The sequence below is a fragment of the Manduca sexta genome, chromosome 9 (assembly GCF_014839805.1).
Source record: "Manduca sexta isolate Smith_Timp_Sample1 chromosome 9, JHU_Msex_v1.0, whole genome shotgun sequence".
NCBI lineage: Eukaryota > Metazoa > Arthropoda > Insecta > Lepidoptera > Sphingidae > Manduca > Manduca sexta.
In genome coordinates, this window is record NC_051123.1 from 11,258,248 (window position 1) to 11,277,537 (window position 19,290).

At 37.9% G+C, this 19,290-nt stretch overlaps 1 protein-coding gene and 1 pseudogene across 1 annotated transcript in view; both read right to left on the reverse strand.

The window, feature by feature from the left end:
* Nucleotides 1–19,290, reverse strand: part of LOC115442394 (glucose dehydrogenase [FAD, quinone]) — a 40,414-nt gene that overhangs the window by 2,295 nt on the left and 18,829 nt on the right. The window contains exons 2-10 of the mRNA XM_030167425.2: nt 9,168–9,317; nt 8,013–8,133; nt 5,550–5,695; nt 4,963–5,221; nt 4,348–4,609; nt 1,949–2,184; nt 1,486–1,729; nt 901–1,165; nt 465–605 (exon numbers count right to left, since the gene is read on the reverse strand). Coding sequence (XP_030023285.2) covers nt 465–605; nt 901–1,165; nt 1,486–1,729; nt 1,949–2,184; nt 4,348–4,609; nt 4,963–5,221; nt 5,550–5,695; nt 8,013–8,133; nt 9,168–9,317 — 1,824 coding nt within the window. The remainder of the gene's footprint in view (nt 1–464; nt 606–900; nt 1,166–1,485; nt 1,730–1,948; nt 2,185–4,347; nt 4,610–4,962; nt 5,222–5,549; nt 5,696–8,012; nt 8,134–9,167; nt 9,318–19,290) is intronic.
* LOC115442395 lies at nt 2,541–3,545 on the reverse strand (annotated as a pseudogene).

A 19,290-nucleotide genomic window follows, 5' to 3' on the forward strand; every position in this document is an offset into this window, starting at 1 on the left:
AAAAGCTCGCAACCCTTGAAAATTAAGCGATTATGCTGAGGGCAGCCCACTAACGGGTTACGAACTTCGGTTCAGGCGGTAGGGATGCGATTCTGTTATGTTGAGTTAATATTAAGTATAATTAGAAAAAACAAAGTTGAGAAATACCTTTTTGAGACATCAATAAGTAATTGCGTCATTTATTTAAATTATTTCTTTCACTTTGCAATACATATTTTTCAGTGCGTGTAATAAAAAAAAAAACAATTATCATTTTTGCAAAATCAAGTAACATCAATACTTTATAATTTATTTTTTACGGTTCGCGACTTCCTGACTCTATCTTTTTCTGGCGCCCAGTATTCTAGTCAGGTGAGAGCGAGAGCGCAACTGTTTGCAGATTGCGCTCTTATTTAGTCACAATATTTATTGCCTAAATGTATGGATATCTCTGCTACATATACTTATATCGCAAAGGAACTCACCCGCGCAGCTCCAAGCCACCTCTGCTTGATGAAGTCGGCAGCTCTCTCCCCGATCATTATGGCGGGCGCGTTGGTGTTTCCTGACACCACCGTGGGGATTATGCTAGCGTCAGCCACTCGCAACCGGTCTATACCTTGCACCTGGAAAGAGAATTAAATGTGCAACCACGGTCGTGCATGATGTGGGTTGTGATAAGACTGCACGGTCCACTATCATGCTGTTATTCATAGGGCCCTTGCAACATTTACTATAAGATGTGTAAAAAGAGAGTGAGATGCATAATGTCGGTTAGTCTCTTTGTGCTCAGATAGCAATTTTACCTAGTCATTCATTAAAATTGTCAATGTTGACACACTGTTAGTAGGCTTCAGAAATAGATAAAACGGAGCTACTTTCCTTTCTAATTGACTAGCGTTTAAAAAAAATGTCACTTACTTGTAACAAGTTATCAACGACAGCATTTGGATCTCCCCTGGGCCCCATCCTGCAGGACCCGACCTGATGGTTCTCTGGTCCCGTCATCATCCGAACCGCGCATTCCCAGTAAGCGTCGCAGTCAAATTTAAATTTCTCACAGCCCTTTACAGGAGTCTTATCTAGCTTCACTCCGTACCGCTTCAGCGCCTTGGTCTCTGACAATTTGATCGCGAATTTGATCCCTTCTACCAGGACTTTGACGTCGTCTGGGTGGGTCAGGTAGCTGGAAGGAAATATGAATAGAATACAAAATATCTTGACTATTAATGAACTATTCTGTTAACGATTTATTTATTGTTTAATGTTATTGACATTGTGTTATAAAATGTTTTTGAATAAAGTTAACTTAGTCTCATTTTTGTTCTAATGTGATTTGTTTTTAGGGTAAATGACTAAGTTATGACTAATAGATCGCAGCATATTACCACTAAGCAATGCGCGGTAAGTTTATAGACCTATAAACAACTACTTAAGCCTTAAATAATTTAAAATATCGCTTCAAATAAACTGGCGAACCGTTTTAATTATAGAACTACACCTTACTTGGCAAATATCCTAGGGTATTCAAACGGATCAGCGGAGCGGATCTCCAAGCGCCCCCTACTTTTCGGATGCAGCACAGTCGGAATGATCTGTATCGATCGAGAGCCGTTGTCGAGCCGCTCCCCCACCATGCCGGTACGGGCGCAGTCCGCCAGGAATCCGCCAAAGAACAGCTGAATGTCAGGGTTGTCTTCAGCTGGGTTGGCGTACTTTGTGTTTATGAACGCTGTTACTTCGGATATACCTGGCAAAGAAATGTGCTAGTGTTAGAGGCTGGGAAAAAATTCAAAAGTCATTTTTATCTAGATATCAAACATATAGCCGAGGTGGATGCCTGTATATTGTATTATCATTATATTATTCTTAATGTTGCAAATTCCTACATTCATTTCGACAAGTTGGAATGAAATATAAATAAGTTAAAAGAAATCCATTTATGTCTATCAGTTGAATATTTACCAACCTGTGCCCGACATGAGTCCGTCTCTAAACAGAAGGTACTCCATAGCCGTCGCCCAGTTGAGGGGCGTGGTGTTGTTATCGTTCACTTTGAAGTTGACGAAGTATGCGACATGGTTGTGCAGGTTCCTGCCCACGGCCGGTAGTTTGTGGACCACCTTTACGTCGGCGCGGGAGAGTACTTCTGGGTCTCCGACGCCGCTCAACTGCAGTAGTTGAGGAGACGCTACTGCTCCCGCGCTGTGAATTTCAATAGTTTATAGAGCTCATATGTTTTATATACCAGTTTAGGTTTTACCTCTAATGGGGCTAGTTTGCATCCCTTAATTTAATATATAGCATATTATTATGAAAACCTCAGTGGCTTCACAATCATAGCAATAGCATTACCATTGTACCAATTAGGAAAATAGGCTGTGGTCATAGTATTGATGCTTTTATTCAGATTATTTTCGTATATTCTCAATCTGAACAGTGTATTTATTTGTAAAATAGTTCAATTAAATAAACAAAACAATAATTTTGGCTTTAGTTATAATTTTATATTAACTTCTTAAGAATGTAATATATAGCAGACAAAAAATAAACAAAACAACTTAATCAAAAGAAGGCACTCCGGTAATGATGTCCTGCTCAATATTACAGTGGTTCTCTCCGCGTAGGATTTTAAAGAATCCGTTATCTCCCCAGTCATTATTCCACGAGTTAGCTGCGAGCCAGTATTTCTGCCCGTTTTCGATGCCCCAGCCCAAAATCTTGACCGCATGTCCGACGCCATATTCTCCTTCTACGTGTACATATACTCCGCTCTTGTAATGGATAAAATCTAGGTAAACTATAAACGCGGCTTCAACAGGACCGTTGTTATACAGTTCAGCTCTGATGTTACCCTCTCCTGACACGCGGTAAATTTTCTTGCCAAACTGCTTGTCTTCCAAGTATGGAACGGTGTAGTCGTCAATGCAGCTGTGGTGACATTCCGGTGTTTTTACAGGTTCTGTGCAGGGTGGTCGGTCGCCTTCCACATGGTGCTGGCACGGAGCTATCTCGTAAGGTCTGCACCCTTCACTCGAGTCGTAAGGGCCGCCGGACACGATACCAGACATCTCCCAATATTGCCCAGCTCTATAGGGGACGCTGCCTTCGCAACCAATCCCGCAATTCGTACAGCAACTCAGTAGATCCTGAGCTGAGAAATTGAATTGTTTGGTTCCGTTGGAGTGTATGCAGTATCTGTCCGTCATCGCTTCGACAGCACCGAACGCTCAGCAGCTACCGCATGAGCCCTGGTCTCTGATATCGTTCAAGCTTGGACAGTTAGGCCATTTGTCTCGCAGATCGAAAGTCTCAGGCAGCCTTGCGATGACGTCAGGATGATACGTCTTTGGCGGTAATTCTATGGGGTTTGGATCTTTTATGACACCCAGGAGACCCTTGATGTGCTTGAGGGACGTGTCTTTGCGGAAGTTACGACCAGCGCGCCACGTACTCTGTTTGCGGTTGATGAGGTCGATGAACTCGTCGGAGAGGGGGTGCAAGGTGTGTGTCGTCGCAACTGCCATGCAAATCAGCAAGACACAAGCTGCTTTTAGTAAACTCATTATACAGTTCGTCCTTTTTATATATTTTGCTGTTTAAAAATGGCAGTAAAAAGGTTCTATGCTATGAAAATATCAAACAAACGTCCTTATATATTATTTTAGCAAGAAATTTGACCATAAAAAATATGGTTGACCATTTTTTAAATATATTAAGAATATTCTTTTTGTTATTAAAAGTACATAAGTACTTAATGACGTATTGTTCGTTCCGCACGCCGAAAACATCCTTTCAGTCTCATCATTACATTAGTATTTTTTAAGCAAGACATATAGGCACTCGGTTCATCTATCATAAAACAATAATACTATTTTAATTCATTTGGGTATTACTATAAGTTATTTCAAGGATATTGTACAGTGATCAATTCACTTGCAAATTTAGCCGTAATTATCGGTCGGAACGTGTTGATAGCCCTAAAGTTAAATACTTCGTTAAAATCTTCCAATATTTTCTCAATACTGCCCCAATTTTATGAATATTTTCTTTCGCGATGGAGTGATAAAATTGCATACCATGTCAAGATATATTAAAATATTGTTTAAGCATTTTTTCTGCATAAATAAAATAAAAACTAAAAAGTAATAAATAAGTGGAATGTTTACATACATAATTTCTAGGCTACTGATAAATGATATTTCGACCATTCTCAAAAATATCTCTTGGATTGTAACGATAATTTCCGACTTCATTCTCCTTTAGCAACCTACTGTTCTTTTCAACGGAGTACTTTTTTCTTATTATCCAGTCCACATAGACGGTATTGCATGATATCACTAGACTGACGTAAGCTATAGCACTAACCTCAGCACAATCTCATGGTTAGCAAATATAGTTTCGGTCCCGCCATGGCTGTTCCTGACTTGCACAGCATACGCTTGCCTCGTGGTCTGGTTGATGAGGATCTTGCTGACGGTCGCGTTCAGCATCACGTGCAGGTTCTTGCGCAGGCGCGCGGGGCGCAAAAACGCTCTCGCAGCGCTGAGACGCGACCCATTGCGGTTGGTGGTTTGCGCTATGGAGAAGCCAGTGTGGTGCTCGCCGTTCAGGTCTCGGATTTTGTAACCTAAGGAAAACGATAAGTTTTAGTAGGGAGTATCTTGGGAATAGGGCTACTTTAACATTTCGGTAGTCGTTTGTGTAAAAGATATTTTTAAAGTATTCTTTTTAAAAGTGCAAGTTTCAATAAACGTTGATCATTTACGTTCACATGATTAAAAACATATTGTTTTAGCATATATTATACAAAGGCAAGACAGTGTTCAGCGTTCCTCTTTATTTCTATACTCCTATCACATGAGTCTCTAAGGCCAATTTAGGGCGGCTCCCAACATTTTAACAACACCAATTCTTCTAACGTGTGGCCCTTTTAGACTATTTCAAGCAAATTACCAATATTTTGATATCTGATATACCCACCAAGTTCCTCCCCAGCCTTGACAATACTGTAACTCAGTGGTGGGTGATACGGGAACTGTGAGACAGTAAGCGGTCCCCCCACCCCGTGGTAACCCTCATCCATCTCGTCCACCTGCTTGTTGTCTTCCGACTTGAGGAAGTAGGGCAGCACGTCTTGGTACGACCAGCCCTCTATGCCGGCTGCCGCCCAGTCGTCGTAGTCCTTGCGGGAGCCGCGGATGTACATCATGCCATTCATCACTGATGTTCCACCGAGGACCTTAAATTATTGAGATCGTTCTAGTATGAGCTTTATAATAAGTATTATTATGCTGATACATTAAAATACGTCCCCCCGTGACCATGAAGGCTGAAAAGTCTCAAAACGTCGGGAGAAAACTAAAATATTAAAACCACGATAAAATCCAAAAAATAGTTTAATTTTAATGTCTAACATTCGCGTAAACATAAGAAAACATTAATAAAATACTTTCAATTAAGTACATAGTTAGGTCGGCTCAAGCGGGGTATTACCACAGACTAAGAAAACGTACGTGAAGTAACAGCTTACTGAGTTACATGTTGACATCATCATTAAAGTACATTACCTTCCCTCTAGGCCAATAGCATTTCCTTCCGTCTTCTGCTAAACAAGCAGCTGGTTCGGACTCCGTCTGGTATCCCCAGTCTATACTAGATCCGATGAAGTTCAGGAACATTGACGGCACTTGAGCTCCTGTGGGCTCGTCAAAACCTGGAATTTATAACAGTATGTGCTTTTTAATTTAGGAATCATAACAACTCTTATGATTCATTAAGAAAAATAGCCTCGTGTAGATTTATACAGACGTATGCAGTCATATCTCAGTCGAGTTGCTATTATTTGTTACCAGTTGAAGCGACAACCATTCGAGAAGCGGCTTCCTTGTTTTTTCAGACAAAAAAGTTTATTCTCATATTCTTTTAATTAGTGGAGCGCCTGGAGGTTTTCACCTCGGATTAGAGTTATAGTGAATGAATTAATACGATCGATGTGGGATATTGTTTTTTAAACTATAAATTGCAATGTTTACCCAAAAATTTTTTGTGCACTCCATTTTTTATTTGTTAAAAAAATATATTATAAAAAATTAATGTTTGACCAAATATTTTCACTTTAAACAGTATTTTTTTAAATTATATGTTAAATCTTACCTGAGTAGACATATAGGAACATTTTTCAAAGATACCTGTGTATAAAAATAGCAGTAGGGTCTCGAACAGTAGAAAAACGTGGAAGGGAGAGCGGGCGAAAGCTGCTATGTACAATGGAATTTCTCGGCCAGTTTAATTATAAATGAAAGTTACTCTATTGTGTACATTTAAAAAAATAAGGTAATTAATTACGAATAATGAAAAGAAAAAAAAAATGAGTACAAAATCTGTTTATTTAAATATATTACACTGTTGTCTACATCAAATATTTTCTTCTACTTCATCTATCTGTATAAATAGGTGAAGTATTGGAACAACTATTTCCGTTGCACTGTAAACATGCTACACTGCAGTATAAACCACTTTTTCTGCATCCACACGCAGCTCCACATCCTTTTTGCAATTACAAAATAACATTTGCAATAAATTATCCAGAGCAGGTAATTGATTCATTGTTATTGGGATGTACATGTTATTGGAATACTTCCATCCCCAATTTTCAATAACTACGTCATTTCCTAGCCATATCTGAATATGTAGGTACACTCTTTTAAGGTGCTCAAACGCTGCATCAGTTGTTGTGATGACAAAAGAACACTCGTATTTTTGGATGTTGCTTTTATGAAAGAATTAAACCTTAATGTATTTAAATCATGAGTTTTAGACGGAGCGCAATATAAACTCAAAATACATGCTACACCTGCTTGCAATATATTATTGGGGTCTTCATTGATATTTTTAAATTCTTTTTCTGAGTCGTGTAAATCAATCCGTTTCTCAAATTTTATGGCAAACTTGATTTTTCCTTTATTGAAAAACGCAGAAGTAGTATCACAACCCGTAAAGGCATGTAAAAAAAGAATATGTTCTTTACAATTTGGTAATGATTTTTCTAAACATTTCGATGAAAAATCTTCTGTTGAACTTTGCCTCGGGATGGTTTTAGAAAATATATTTCACGATCTTTATCTACCAATGCCGTTAATATCACTAAGACATCGATATCTTCTGACTTTACACTACTCAGTAAAAGTATTTAAAAATATCAATGAAGACCCTAATAATATATTGCAAGCAGGTGTAGCATGTATTTTGAGTTTATATTGCGCTCCGTCTAAAACTCATGATTTAAATACATTAAGGTTTAATTCTTTCATAAAAGCAACATCCAAAAAATTACCTGCTCTGGATAATTTATTGCAAATGTTATTTTGTAATTACAAAAAGGGATGTGGAGCTGCGTGTGGATGCAGAAAAGTGGTTTATACTGCAGTGTAGCATGTTTACAGTGCAGCGGAAATAGTTGTTCCAATACTTCACTTATTATACAGATAGATGAAGTAGAAGAAAATATTTGATGTAGACAACAGTGTAATATATTTAAATAAACAGATTTTGTACCAATATTTTTTTTTCTTTTCATTAGTCGTAATTAATGACCTTATTTTTTTAAACGTACACAACAGAGTACGTTTCATTTATAATTAAACTGGCCGAGAAATTCCATTGTACATAGCAGCTTTCGCTCCGCTCTCCCTTCCACGTTTTTCTACTGTTCGAGACCCTACTGCTATTTTTATACACAGGTATCTTTGAAAAATGTTCCTATATGTCTACTCAGGTAAGATTTAACATATAATTAAAAAATACTGTTTAAAGTGAAAATATTTCGTCAAACATTAATTTTTATAATATTTTTTAACAATGAAAAATGGAGTGCACAAAAAATTTTGGGTAAACATTGCAATTTATAGTTTAAAAAACAATATCCCACATCGATCGTATTAATTCATTCACTATAACTCTAATCCGAGGTTTTACGGTTTTTAATGCTCCAGACACTCCACTAAATTCTTTATTGACATATAATGCTTTACCTGCTTCTAACAAGAGCACCCTCCACTCAGGCACCTCGGAGAGCCTGGCCGCCACCACGGACCCCGCAGACCCCCCTCCAACCACTATGAAGTCGTACACAGAGTCCATGCTGCTACGGGCCTGGAATTAAGAAAAAATACCGATAGATTATAAATGTCATATTTGCCGCTATGCAATGTGTATGCCATGTTGTGTCCTAGATTTTAGAAGTTTGTGCTAGCTTAGTAAGATTTTGTTTATTTGCGCATAGAAATTGTGTAGGAATTGCTCCTAAATGACGAAAGCAGCGTAGTAATTTAAGATTCTCCGTGATATTGCCGCTCTAAAAAGGTCTTTATTTGTTTTTAAATGAATTAAATATCAAATCAAATATTCTGGGAAAAAAATACGATTGAACCATGAATGTCTAAGAAATAAATCCTTATAAAGGATTTTTGAAATTTCGCATTAAGTATTGGCGGTTTAAGTGGTTAATTCTCGAAGAGCACAGGCTATGCTTCACAAAATTAAATCTTCCGAGCAATCAAGTGATTATCTACCAATCGGCAAACGTCATCGTGAATAGAAAGCGTGCACGACTTTTGTCCCCGATCGTGACACCGCCTACGTCTTTTTAACGCGGGAAGAAAGTACCTACAATTACAGAGGATTTGAAACGTTATTTCATCATCATCATCATCATCTCAGCCACAGGAAGTCACTGCTGAACATAGGCCTCCCCCAAGGATCTCCACGTCGACCTGAAACGTTATTTGGTAATCATTTTTTATAGGATAAAAGGGGTTAAGTGCAGTGTGATTGTTGCACAATTATCCTTTTGAATTTCTTCGTTTACCTACGGGAAAATGCTCCAAGATTTTAATAGGTGATTGCTTTTGCTTCAATACCGTTGTTGATGTTTAATTAAAAGAATGTAATGTATACAAGGACGCTAAGGAGGTCGGTCAATTTTGTACTAAGTACCATAAGTTACTTAGTTACTGATTAATGTCTGATGATTATAAAAACCAGAAAAAACGCAAAGAAAAAAGGCCTAGCAAGGCGATATTTCGTCGCATACCTACTAGAATAGCAAATGACAAGGTATGTTAAACATATTGTGGTTACTAGCGGACGAATACCAACATCCTACCACCAGTAACCATCTCATATACCTGCGCCCTTCCGCACGGGTCCTCGAGGTCGCACTGGCTCCTGAGGAATACCTCTAGCAGTCCCATAAACAGCATGAATGCGCCGCCGCCGCACGTCGCCGCCAGCGTCGGGCCCGGCTGCGACATCGGACAGTCGCATGTTAGCGACATCTGAAATGATATTTTATATTTACTACTGGAAAGTACAGAATGCATTGAAAACGTGAGATTTATAAGGCATAGGAAGTATGATATGCTTCGGAAGTATATCTGGCGCTTGAAGTAGGTACATTAAACCTTTAAACGTATAAAATTTAAAGCATGTTACATTCGTAACCGATTTAACATGCAAAAGTATAATACAAGTCTACTATATTACCATTCAGGCATCTACAAATACAAAAAGCTTCACAAACTCCGCATTTCTATATACGTATTATATTTTCTATGTAATTGAATAGGGACTGTAGTCTGTATTATGATTTCTTATTTTACGCCAATGTTTGACATTGAAATCAAACTACTTAACAAATTTTTACGGGATTATTTGTTTCATTTTTACTCCCGACGTTTTGAAGATTTTATAGCCTTCATGGTCACAGGGGCGGTTTACTGAAGGTTTTGTCCACCTTAACAAACTTAAATGGAATGGTTAACAAGAAGCTTTTAAACTACTGCGTAACACTGTGGTATGCAGGGTGTAAAACCCCCATACTTAGTTTGACACTAAACCAAGATGTCTCACAAAAACTGCGACGAAATAGCAATATACATAAAAGTATAGGTTATCGCAGTGTTGAAATAAGCTACTATGCTAGCGTTCGTACTCAAACAAGAATCAATCAATCATACACGATAGTATCAACTGATTACTAAAAAAAAGAACATTTTGAGGTTATAATTAAACTGTTCTATTTATTCAGTAGGTACGTGTCAATCAGAAGTCGTAAACTATGTATATTGATTGTGGTTTTTGCTCGGTTTCCACTCCAGTTCGTAATAACTGGTAATAAAAATGCACATGTCAAAAATAAGTGCACGCAATAATAGTTATTAATGTGTGTTAATGTGGGACTTTTTTCCTTATACATTGATTTAGTAGCAGCGCATCTGTGCAATGAACCGTGTAGTTCTAGGTTCAATTCACTACAAAACGAATACTTGTGGATTTCTTGCTAATATGAATATGAAAGTAACTTAGATTTTATCGCTAGACCATTACAATTCAATGAAATTATGTATGATGTGAATTGAATTTAATGAAACGATAGGCCATTTATTATTTTTGATATAAATGGATATGCAAATATTTATGTCGCATCTCGAACTGGCACTGGAGGGTCACTGTCCACTGCACCATAAATACATAATGAATAGCAACACCTTAAGAGTGCAAATGATAGATTACATCTATGTTTTGAGGTCGGCTATTAGCGTAGTTATGTATAATGAGTTATTATTACCGTGCTTATTATTGTCATGCGTTCGACCTTTAACTTAACTTCACGCCTGTACCCCTACGAGGATAGCAGATACCTACAACTCTCAAATACATTTTATAGTTGTTATCTGCAAATATGGCTTGTAATCCCTTGTACATGCCTTTTCGGTACCGGTGCAAAATATTACAAAAACAATTACGGGCAGTCGCGTCACATATCATCATGCGAGCGGCTTGCTCGACAAAACCACTGGTATGTTTGTATATAGTTAATAAATAATTTGTAGTAACCAGTGCCTAATATTGCAGTTAACCTTTAACTGTGTTTAAATAGCCGCAGAAGCTGCTTTATGGAATTTGATGATTTTGATTACTTAGTTTACTTTTTAATGGTTTTTAGATTTGTCACAATGGACATGAAATATCTCATGGGCTGAGTGACTGAGTCGCTGGTTCGATTCTGCTATTGAGAGATCTCACATATTATTTGGAGTTGAATATCGAGCTCTTTCTTTGTAATTTCTGATACAATGAATTCATATGGAGTGTTAGTTCGATCTTTAATCACCGTTTGTCGAGGCGAGCTAGCCGCTCAGCTGATGGTAAACGCCTCTACTGCTTATAATCAATAAAACCAGCACTTTGAACAATAAAGTTCAGTGTATCACTGCACGGTGCTGTTTTGTAGATATTATATCTCATAATGTCCAGTAATTATGGGTACTACATTTTCCGTCTAGCATTCATAGGTAAGTAATTAAACACTTGCAGAGGAAATGGAGGCAAAATCACTTGAATCATGAATGTAACCGACGGATGTCGGCCGTAATTAGGTTGAATTATTATGCGCTTACATATATGTTAAAATATTTAATTTTAAACCTATATTTTATGCATTATTTATTACCTCACATATTGCTTTAACTATAATTTGGCTCGCGGTTTAACCTGCGTGAAAATTTTTCCAGCAATATCTATTTTCATAATCAAAGTATGGATACTTTAAGGGAATTACAGAGTTGAAACTGAAAGTTGAAAAGTGTTAATATTTGACATTGTCTTTCTGAATGTAAAGTCTATCAGAGAAGGTGTGAATATTAATAGGGTGCAAATGTTTTTTTAAAACTAGGTGTCACGGTTCTACCATAGTATATGTGATGTACTTTGTACTTTTATATAAAAATACAAATGCAGAGAGCGTTGATCAAAAATTTTACTATAAAAAAAAAAATTCATAAGTGGAGCGCATATACCCTTAGGCTTCTGGAATTAGCGCATTGCATTCCTTCACACTAGTAACTCGATCGTGTAGGTACTTAGCGAACTGTGAAAGCCCTCGTCACTCCTAATAAGGGCACGTGTGAGGTAACTGTTTTAATCAATGCGAGATCTGTCTGTATTTCCTACGACAGTTTCATAACCAGGTCGTATTCATACATCAGCGTGATGACGAGTCATTCATAATGATGGTGCCCATAGGCGATAGTAGTGCTTATAATCTATCTATAAGAAAGCGCATTTATATAGACAATTATATGTGTAATAATAAAGTATAGGCTCTGTGTTAAAATCTATCTTCTTCACGCTGCTATTATCATGCTTTAATGTGAAGTTATTCTAAATATATTGCAGATTCGATTTGATTTAGTTTTAACGACAGGCCGCCTGGCGTCCATAGCTCTGATGTATACAGTACTGAGCAAATCGGTTTGAATAACTGAACAATATTATCAGTTTTTGAACGATAATTATTTATATTGTATGTTTGATTTGATTATTACCCAGCACTGGTTTGATTACCTAAGAATATTATTTATTGTTTACACAATTCTATTACATTATTTGCATATTGTTTACTGTCAATTTTCTATATTAGTACAAAAAATTGAAATGCAAATGTACGATCAAATTTTTCAAATAAATAATTTGTATCATACACATCCGTCAAAAATCAAATACAATAGAGTTCCTTGAAACGTTTGCAGATCTTTCTTTACATGACTTTGGTATAGTGCAGACCAAGCACATCCGAATATCGAAGGTAGTCAAAAGGAAAGTTAGTATGGAAACGGTGCTTGCGTTAGTGAAAGTGCCGTGAAATATACAAGTTGAAATGTAGAGCCGAATATAGAGCTAGCTTGACACTTTTGTGTTGTGACTTATAATGTTGATTCATATCGAAGTCGTGAGATTATCTGATGATTCCCTACGTTGATTCATATCTAACTTCACTGTTCGTGTCGCAGCGGGAATTCGGATTCGGAAACAAGCTTCAAGTAATAATATCAAAATAATCGAATGATTATTGAAAATAGTCTAGTTCGGCTCGGTATAGAAGCAGTGTCAACGTTCGTTGGAGTTGCTCAAAGAATCGTCACTTTTATAACTTTAAATTCTTCTCGGTAACAAGTTCACAGTCTGTGTATTGCCTAAATTTGAAAAAAAAAACGCTGCAAAAAACAATCTTTCCAGCATGAGCAATTTGAAGGAGGAACACACTAAAGTAAACAATATTGTGTTTTTAAAAGTATGAAATGATCAGTCATACTTAGTAAATATCAAAATGTACCTAATCTTAAAGCTATACTGAAAAGAACTGTGTTATGAACAATCGCAGCCATATCAAACACGGAATGCAGTCCTATAACAATTGGGCTAAGTCCCATAATTGTTAACATGATTTTATGTAATTTTGTGATATCTAAGATGCGTGAAGAGAATGCGTTGGGAACTAGTGTGGGAGATATTTACTACGGAAAAGATAATGTTTGTGGTACACCAAGCTCATAGTCATTTTATTAGTTTGATTAAGTTGGATCAAGCATCATGTTAATAACATTTCGGAGGATCCTAACTTCTATTAATAAGATATTAGCCATCTATTTTAAGCCGAGGTCCATTTAGGAATAACTTCTTATTATGGCATTACTGGTATGTTACTACGGTTGTTGTATTCAGTGTGGTTATAAAACTAAAAAGTCCCAGGATATGGGCACAATACAGTGATTTCATGTATTTACCATAACAAAGTTTTACTGGATAATTCGGTTTAAATAGTCATGAAGGCATTCCTGGTGGTAGAATATTTTTTATATTCGTCCGCATAGCGACCACCGTACACACAGTGTTAAAACCCCTCATAATGGCCTACAGAAGTGTGTCGCGTTCCGGGATCAGCCTGTGTATATCCGGTTGCCCGGCATAATTGTGTCGACTGCCGAGGGGTAATCATCTCTCGTTAGTCGACATTCTATTGGACCCCACTCCACTTACTATCAGGTGCAGGGGGTCACTTTGCCGTGCTTGCATAAATAAAAGAAATATATATCGACGGTTGAAAGGCTAATTGTCATAAGCGAAATTTCTTTTCGAAGAACTATTTAAACGGATTTTATCGCGGTTTTTTATATTATTATTTTCTCCCGACGTTTCGAAGACTTTGCAGCCTTCATGGTCACGGGGGGGGACTGAGGTGTTGTTCATCCGTAAAGTCAAAGTTACAATATCTACCTACATTTTTCAAATATACAACTTTTTAAAATTTTTATCTATTGACGATCCGATCTACGCAGAATGAGCTCACAGTGTCTTGAGGTCTGGCAGCCGGTCTTTTAACCGGCAGCCGGTCAGTCCCCCCCGTGACCATGAAGGCTGCAAAGTCTTCGAAACGTCGGGAGAAAATAATAATATAAAAAACCGCGATAAAATCCGTTTAAATAGTTTTTAGTTTTTATTTCAATGTCTGACATTCGCGTAAACATAAGAAATCATTCTTTTCGTAGAATTTTAACTAAGTTAAAAAAAACATAGAAAAAAGTGCTGATATTAAATATGTATGAAACATATGATCCGTAGGACACCAAAGTAACCGACATAGCCCTTAGAGTTGCGAAACTCATGTGGCAGTGGGTAGGACACATAGCTCGTAGAACTGATGGCCGTTGGGAAAAGTTCTGGAGTGACGACCACGAACCGGAAGACGTAGCGTAGGCAGGCCCCTTACGAGAAGGACGGACGACCTGGTGAGGGTCGCCGGAGTCCGACGGATGAGGGCGGTCCAGAACAGGTCCCTGTGGCGCTCAATGGGGTAGGCCTATGTCCAGCAGTGGACGATTCCCGACTGAAATGATGATGAAACTGAATGTCGCAAAAAATGTCGTTAAAGTCAATTAGCCATTCAACTGTCGATATAGAAAGGCGTTTATTTTCCGACGTTGTTTACCAGCGATTTACTTTGTGAAAAATAACCATGTAAAGTGATATTTATGTTAATAAATACCACATTGACATTTAATATTAAAAACAGAGTTAAATTAATAACTTGATTATCAACAACATTCCGACTAAATGTCTTCGTCCACTCTTTCCTTCAAACGTCATTATTGCATATTTACATTTTTTATTTATAACCAGAAATATGTTTTTATGTAATGTTTCTCTTATGTCAATAAACTTTGTAAAGCTTTGTATACACTAAGGTACATTGACTCAAAACGTTGTGTACTCATATGACTTAAAAAAAGCTTGTTGCTTACTGTTATTAATACATGAAGACCATCACTCAAAATATGATGTCGATTGGAAATGTTCTGTCTATTCGCGATGGCCATTTTGGACGTCACATAACACTCGACTCCACACCGAATTCATGCCCATACACGGAGTGACATTTGTTGCGGCCCTAAACACACAGTTAAGGGTGTATACCTCATGGTTGCCAATTCAATTGAAACCTATAAGGACTTCTCTCTACCTCCCAGCCTAGGAAGGCTCCTTCTACTTCCCCTATACTTCCTTCCCCAGGTATCCCCTTTTCCTCCAGGTTCTTACAGTCATTAAGCCGGGGATTCTGTATCCCATTCGCATTTTTTTTCCGTTGTTAACTGCGGGGTCCGATACACAGAAAAAAAACATGTATGTGTAATGTTGTTTAGTAAATACGACCTAATATACATATAAACATAAATATTATAGTTTTTTTATAAATTTTTCATAATATTTAAAATAATGTTATCTAGGTACTAAAAACACGCGCGGTGAATAAATTCAATAATGCTTTAAGTAATAAAGACAATCGTGTCAATAAAACATATGTATTATACTTATGCAACAAATTATTCATACTATATAGTAGCTGTCGAGTTTACGGTTTGCTTATACATATATTCATCGCATTTTGTCGTTTAATTTTGTCGATAAGCTGAGTCCAACCACTAGGAAAATGCCGTTAGTATCATCTTCAGTTTTTGGAAGATTAATACTGAACATAGATTTTCCTAATGATTCCTAGACCAACCTCTTAGAAGCAACGTGCATCTAACCAAAGCCATCTAAACCCGTCAGCATAATTATTGGAAATGAATAGCTTCCTTTTTATAACAATCCGCTGATTGTTAGCGAGGGTCAACGGTTTCTTTGCCAAGTCAAAGAGATCTTCATGTAGTTCTTTTTGTGAAACTGGCATGGCAAAGTATTCTACACGTGATAGTAAGTAGAGTCCCGATAGTATCCAATGACGAGAGAAACCCCTCGCCAGTCGAACCAATTATGCCGGCTTGTTTGAAATCGGGTATACACAGGTTAATCACGGAACGCGACACACTTACGTGGGGTACTATGGATGATATTAATTCTTTGTATCGTGAAAACACACATAGGAGAAGTTTATTATAATTTTAAAATTCAAATTCTCTTCAGTGTAAGCAGTTTCGCTTTGATGTGCTTCAACCTTTATTTTCGGTCTTCGTAACAAGATATTCCGCTAATTAAGGTGATTGTTGTGGGTTTTAGTTTGTTTCTGATGGCCGCGAGAGAGATAATGCTTGTGAATGTAACAAAAACTAGATTCTGATGTTTTTGGGGTCTTGTTTCAACAGTAATCGTTACATATTATAAAACAAAGTCCTCTGTCACGTCTGTCTGTGTGTCTAATTATGAAAAATTCAAAAATTAACGAATTGATTTCGATGTTTGTTATGGAGATAGTTTGGACCCTAGGAAGGACATTGGCTAATTTTTATTCCGCGAAAACTCATTCACAAGACCGAAGCTGTGAGCAAAAGTTAGTAAAAATATGAAAATAAGGTGTAGTAAAACAAAAGTGATTAATAACCTTTTTGATGTATACTTGATGACTATAGTTTAGTAGTTCGTATACTACTGATCTTATTGTACGGCATATAAACCTCGTGAAAGGGCCGAATAACCCGCACAAGTTCACTCGTTCACACAAATGTCAAGTAAACGAGAAAATGTTTGAGACTTCTGCCTTGACATTACTCGACCATCTTCCTGGCCGCTCACTCGAACTTGAACACATACCACGATGAATGAATGATGAATTAAGTTGATGATCAAGGTTGGGAATGAATTTCCCTGCACAGTATTTTTTTAAGTACTTCTTCTAATTGCCCTAATGCTGTTCTGCTGTAGGATGCTCATATTTCATGTATCTACAGGTATTATTTGTCTAAGGGATTTGGCCATTTTTATAAAAAGTTGCCTGCCTAACTTCTACCCATTCTTGAGAAACCGTGGCAGTGTAAATCGTGGTCCCACAAACAAAAGTATATTAAAATATATTCTTTGTATAATTTTTTCTTTAGTTGTATTGAAAGGATAATTGCTGGATTCAGACCAGTTTTAACAGCATGGTCTGAAAATATTTATAAAGTTCAGCAGTCGATATCTTGTAACTGATGGTGATAACTTTGTAAACATCGCGAGTGGAATGTGGATGCGACTGGCTCAAAACTTACTTGTACTCGTCTTACCGGCCCAATCTCCTTCATAACGAATCATAATTTGCAACATAATGAACTGTAGATTATCTCCATAATGTCGCAAGAGACTATTAACTATTTCCCTATCATCGCTGTCGGCTGCCGGCAATCGATCAGCGACTGGCGACCGGCCGACGTAATGACACCCATGGCCCCGAGCTGCATTGATTTCTTGACATTTCTCGTGATGCAACGAAAATTGGACTGATTACTGGTTAGGCGGATAGACGCCGTAGATTTCGTGTATTATTAAGCTTGGTACGCATGTAGTTTCTAGATATTTTGTACATTCTAAGTTTTAACAGAACTTCGTCCCCGTCTTCGTAAATGGAGTGTCTACTAGAAATAATAGGTGATATATAAACTTCGTACACTTTATATGCATCATATTATAATTATTAATCTAAATTTAGAACGTTATTTTTTACATTTGTATGTACACATATAAAAATATCTTTTCAGAAAATCACCCTCCGATGGTCCAAGACCCAAGCCACCGGTTATTAGGGATTATTTAATTAATTATCTTTAAACTATTGTACGTATATTGTTCATGCCTTAAATTAATCAATGATACAAAAATAGTGCAACAGCAGAGCGGCAACTATATAGTACGTCAGTTCTTAGGTACTGTAGAACCGGATTTTATCCTATTCAGAGATAGATCGTAGCTCATGTATTGATTCGTGAATAGGACGCACGATTCGACATTCTAACATCTTCGTTATAGTGACATTTATATGTGAAAACTGGTTTATTCTACAAATGTTTGTGTTTGGGTGGGATTCAGAGCATTTCGTGACTGAATTCCACGATATTAGATACCGCGCATACGTTGTTGACTTGATGCCGAGAAAGAAGTGATAGTTGCTAACTTTACTAAACCAGCTATCAGTTTCATAATGGTATGGTGTAGGATTAGGACTATTCGTTTTAATTTTTTAAATGATACCAAACTCTTTTTTGTTCGTAAGGGATAATTAAATCACGGTAGATGCAGGATTATCCGTAAACAGTTAAGTGCTGTTTGCTTCTTTGATGCTACATTTTTTAATTGTTAGTAATGACCCCCCTTATAATAACGCCTTGAAACCCCAACAAACTGCAAGCGGTAGATAGATAGTTCAGAAGTATGAGTAATAAACCTATATTAAATCCTTAACAATTCCATGATTCCTGTAATATTATATTGTGTTTATAATCGGATCTATCAAGTGACTAACCTAAACGTTTGCGCGTCGTTCCTGGTAATAGGATTTTTAATCGATCCGGATAGCAGGTCCATCCGTCGTCCGCCCTGTGGAATGGGGGCGTTTGGAGAATTCCACCACGGTATCCCCTGCCTGTCGTAAGAGGCGACTAATAGGGGCCACGAAGGGGGTCGTCGGCGGGTAGCAGGGGGCTGTCCGCCCTAGTGCATTTCTGTGCATCTTTGCACATTTGTCGGTTAACCCCCGAGTTGGACGGCAGTGTGTGTAGTTGGCCTCACGCTGCCGTAGACGCCGAGGGCGTCCTTCGGTGCGCGGGGGCTTCTGAGCCCCCCCATAGGAGACGGGCCGCAAGGCGGCACCGCGCAGGGGCTGCTGCGGTCGCAGATTAGACACTTCAACGTCAGAGGAAGCCCGCAGCCGTCCCTAATGCGCCGAAGAGGGCCACCGCGGAGTTTTAGCTGGTAGGCCGTGCATAGGTTTAAGTTGTATATGGGGTTAGGGACTCGGTCCGGCGGTCGCTCGAAGGTCACCATCAAATCCGGGCGGCTCAACGCCGGGCCGTAAGGCACGGTTACCCCAGCATAACCGCTCAGTCGCCCCCCACGAAGGCTGGGCGGTAGTAATAAGGGACTTTCTCCGCGAAACCAAAAAAAAAAAAAAAAGGTCCATCCGTCGTACACGAGGGGTAAAACACCATAGCGACTCACGTA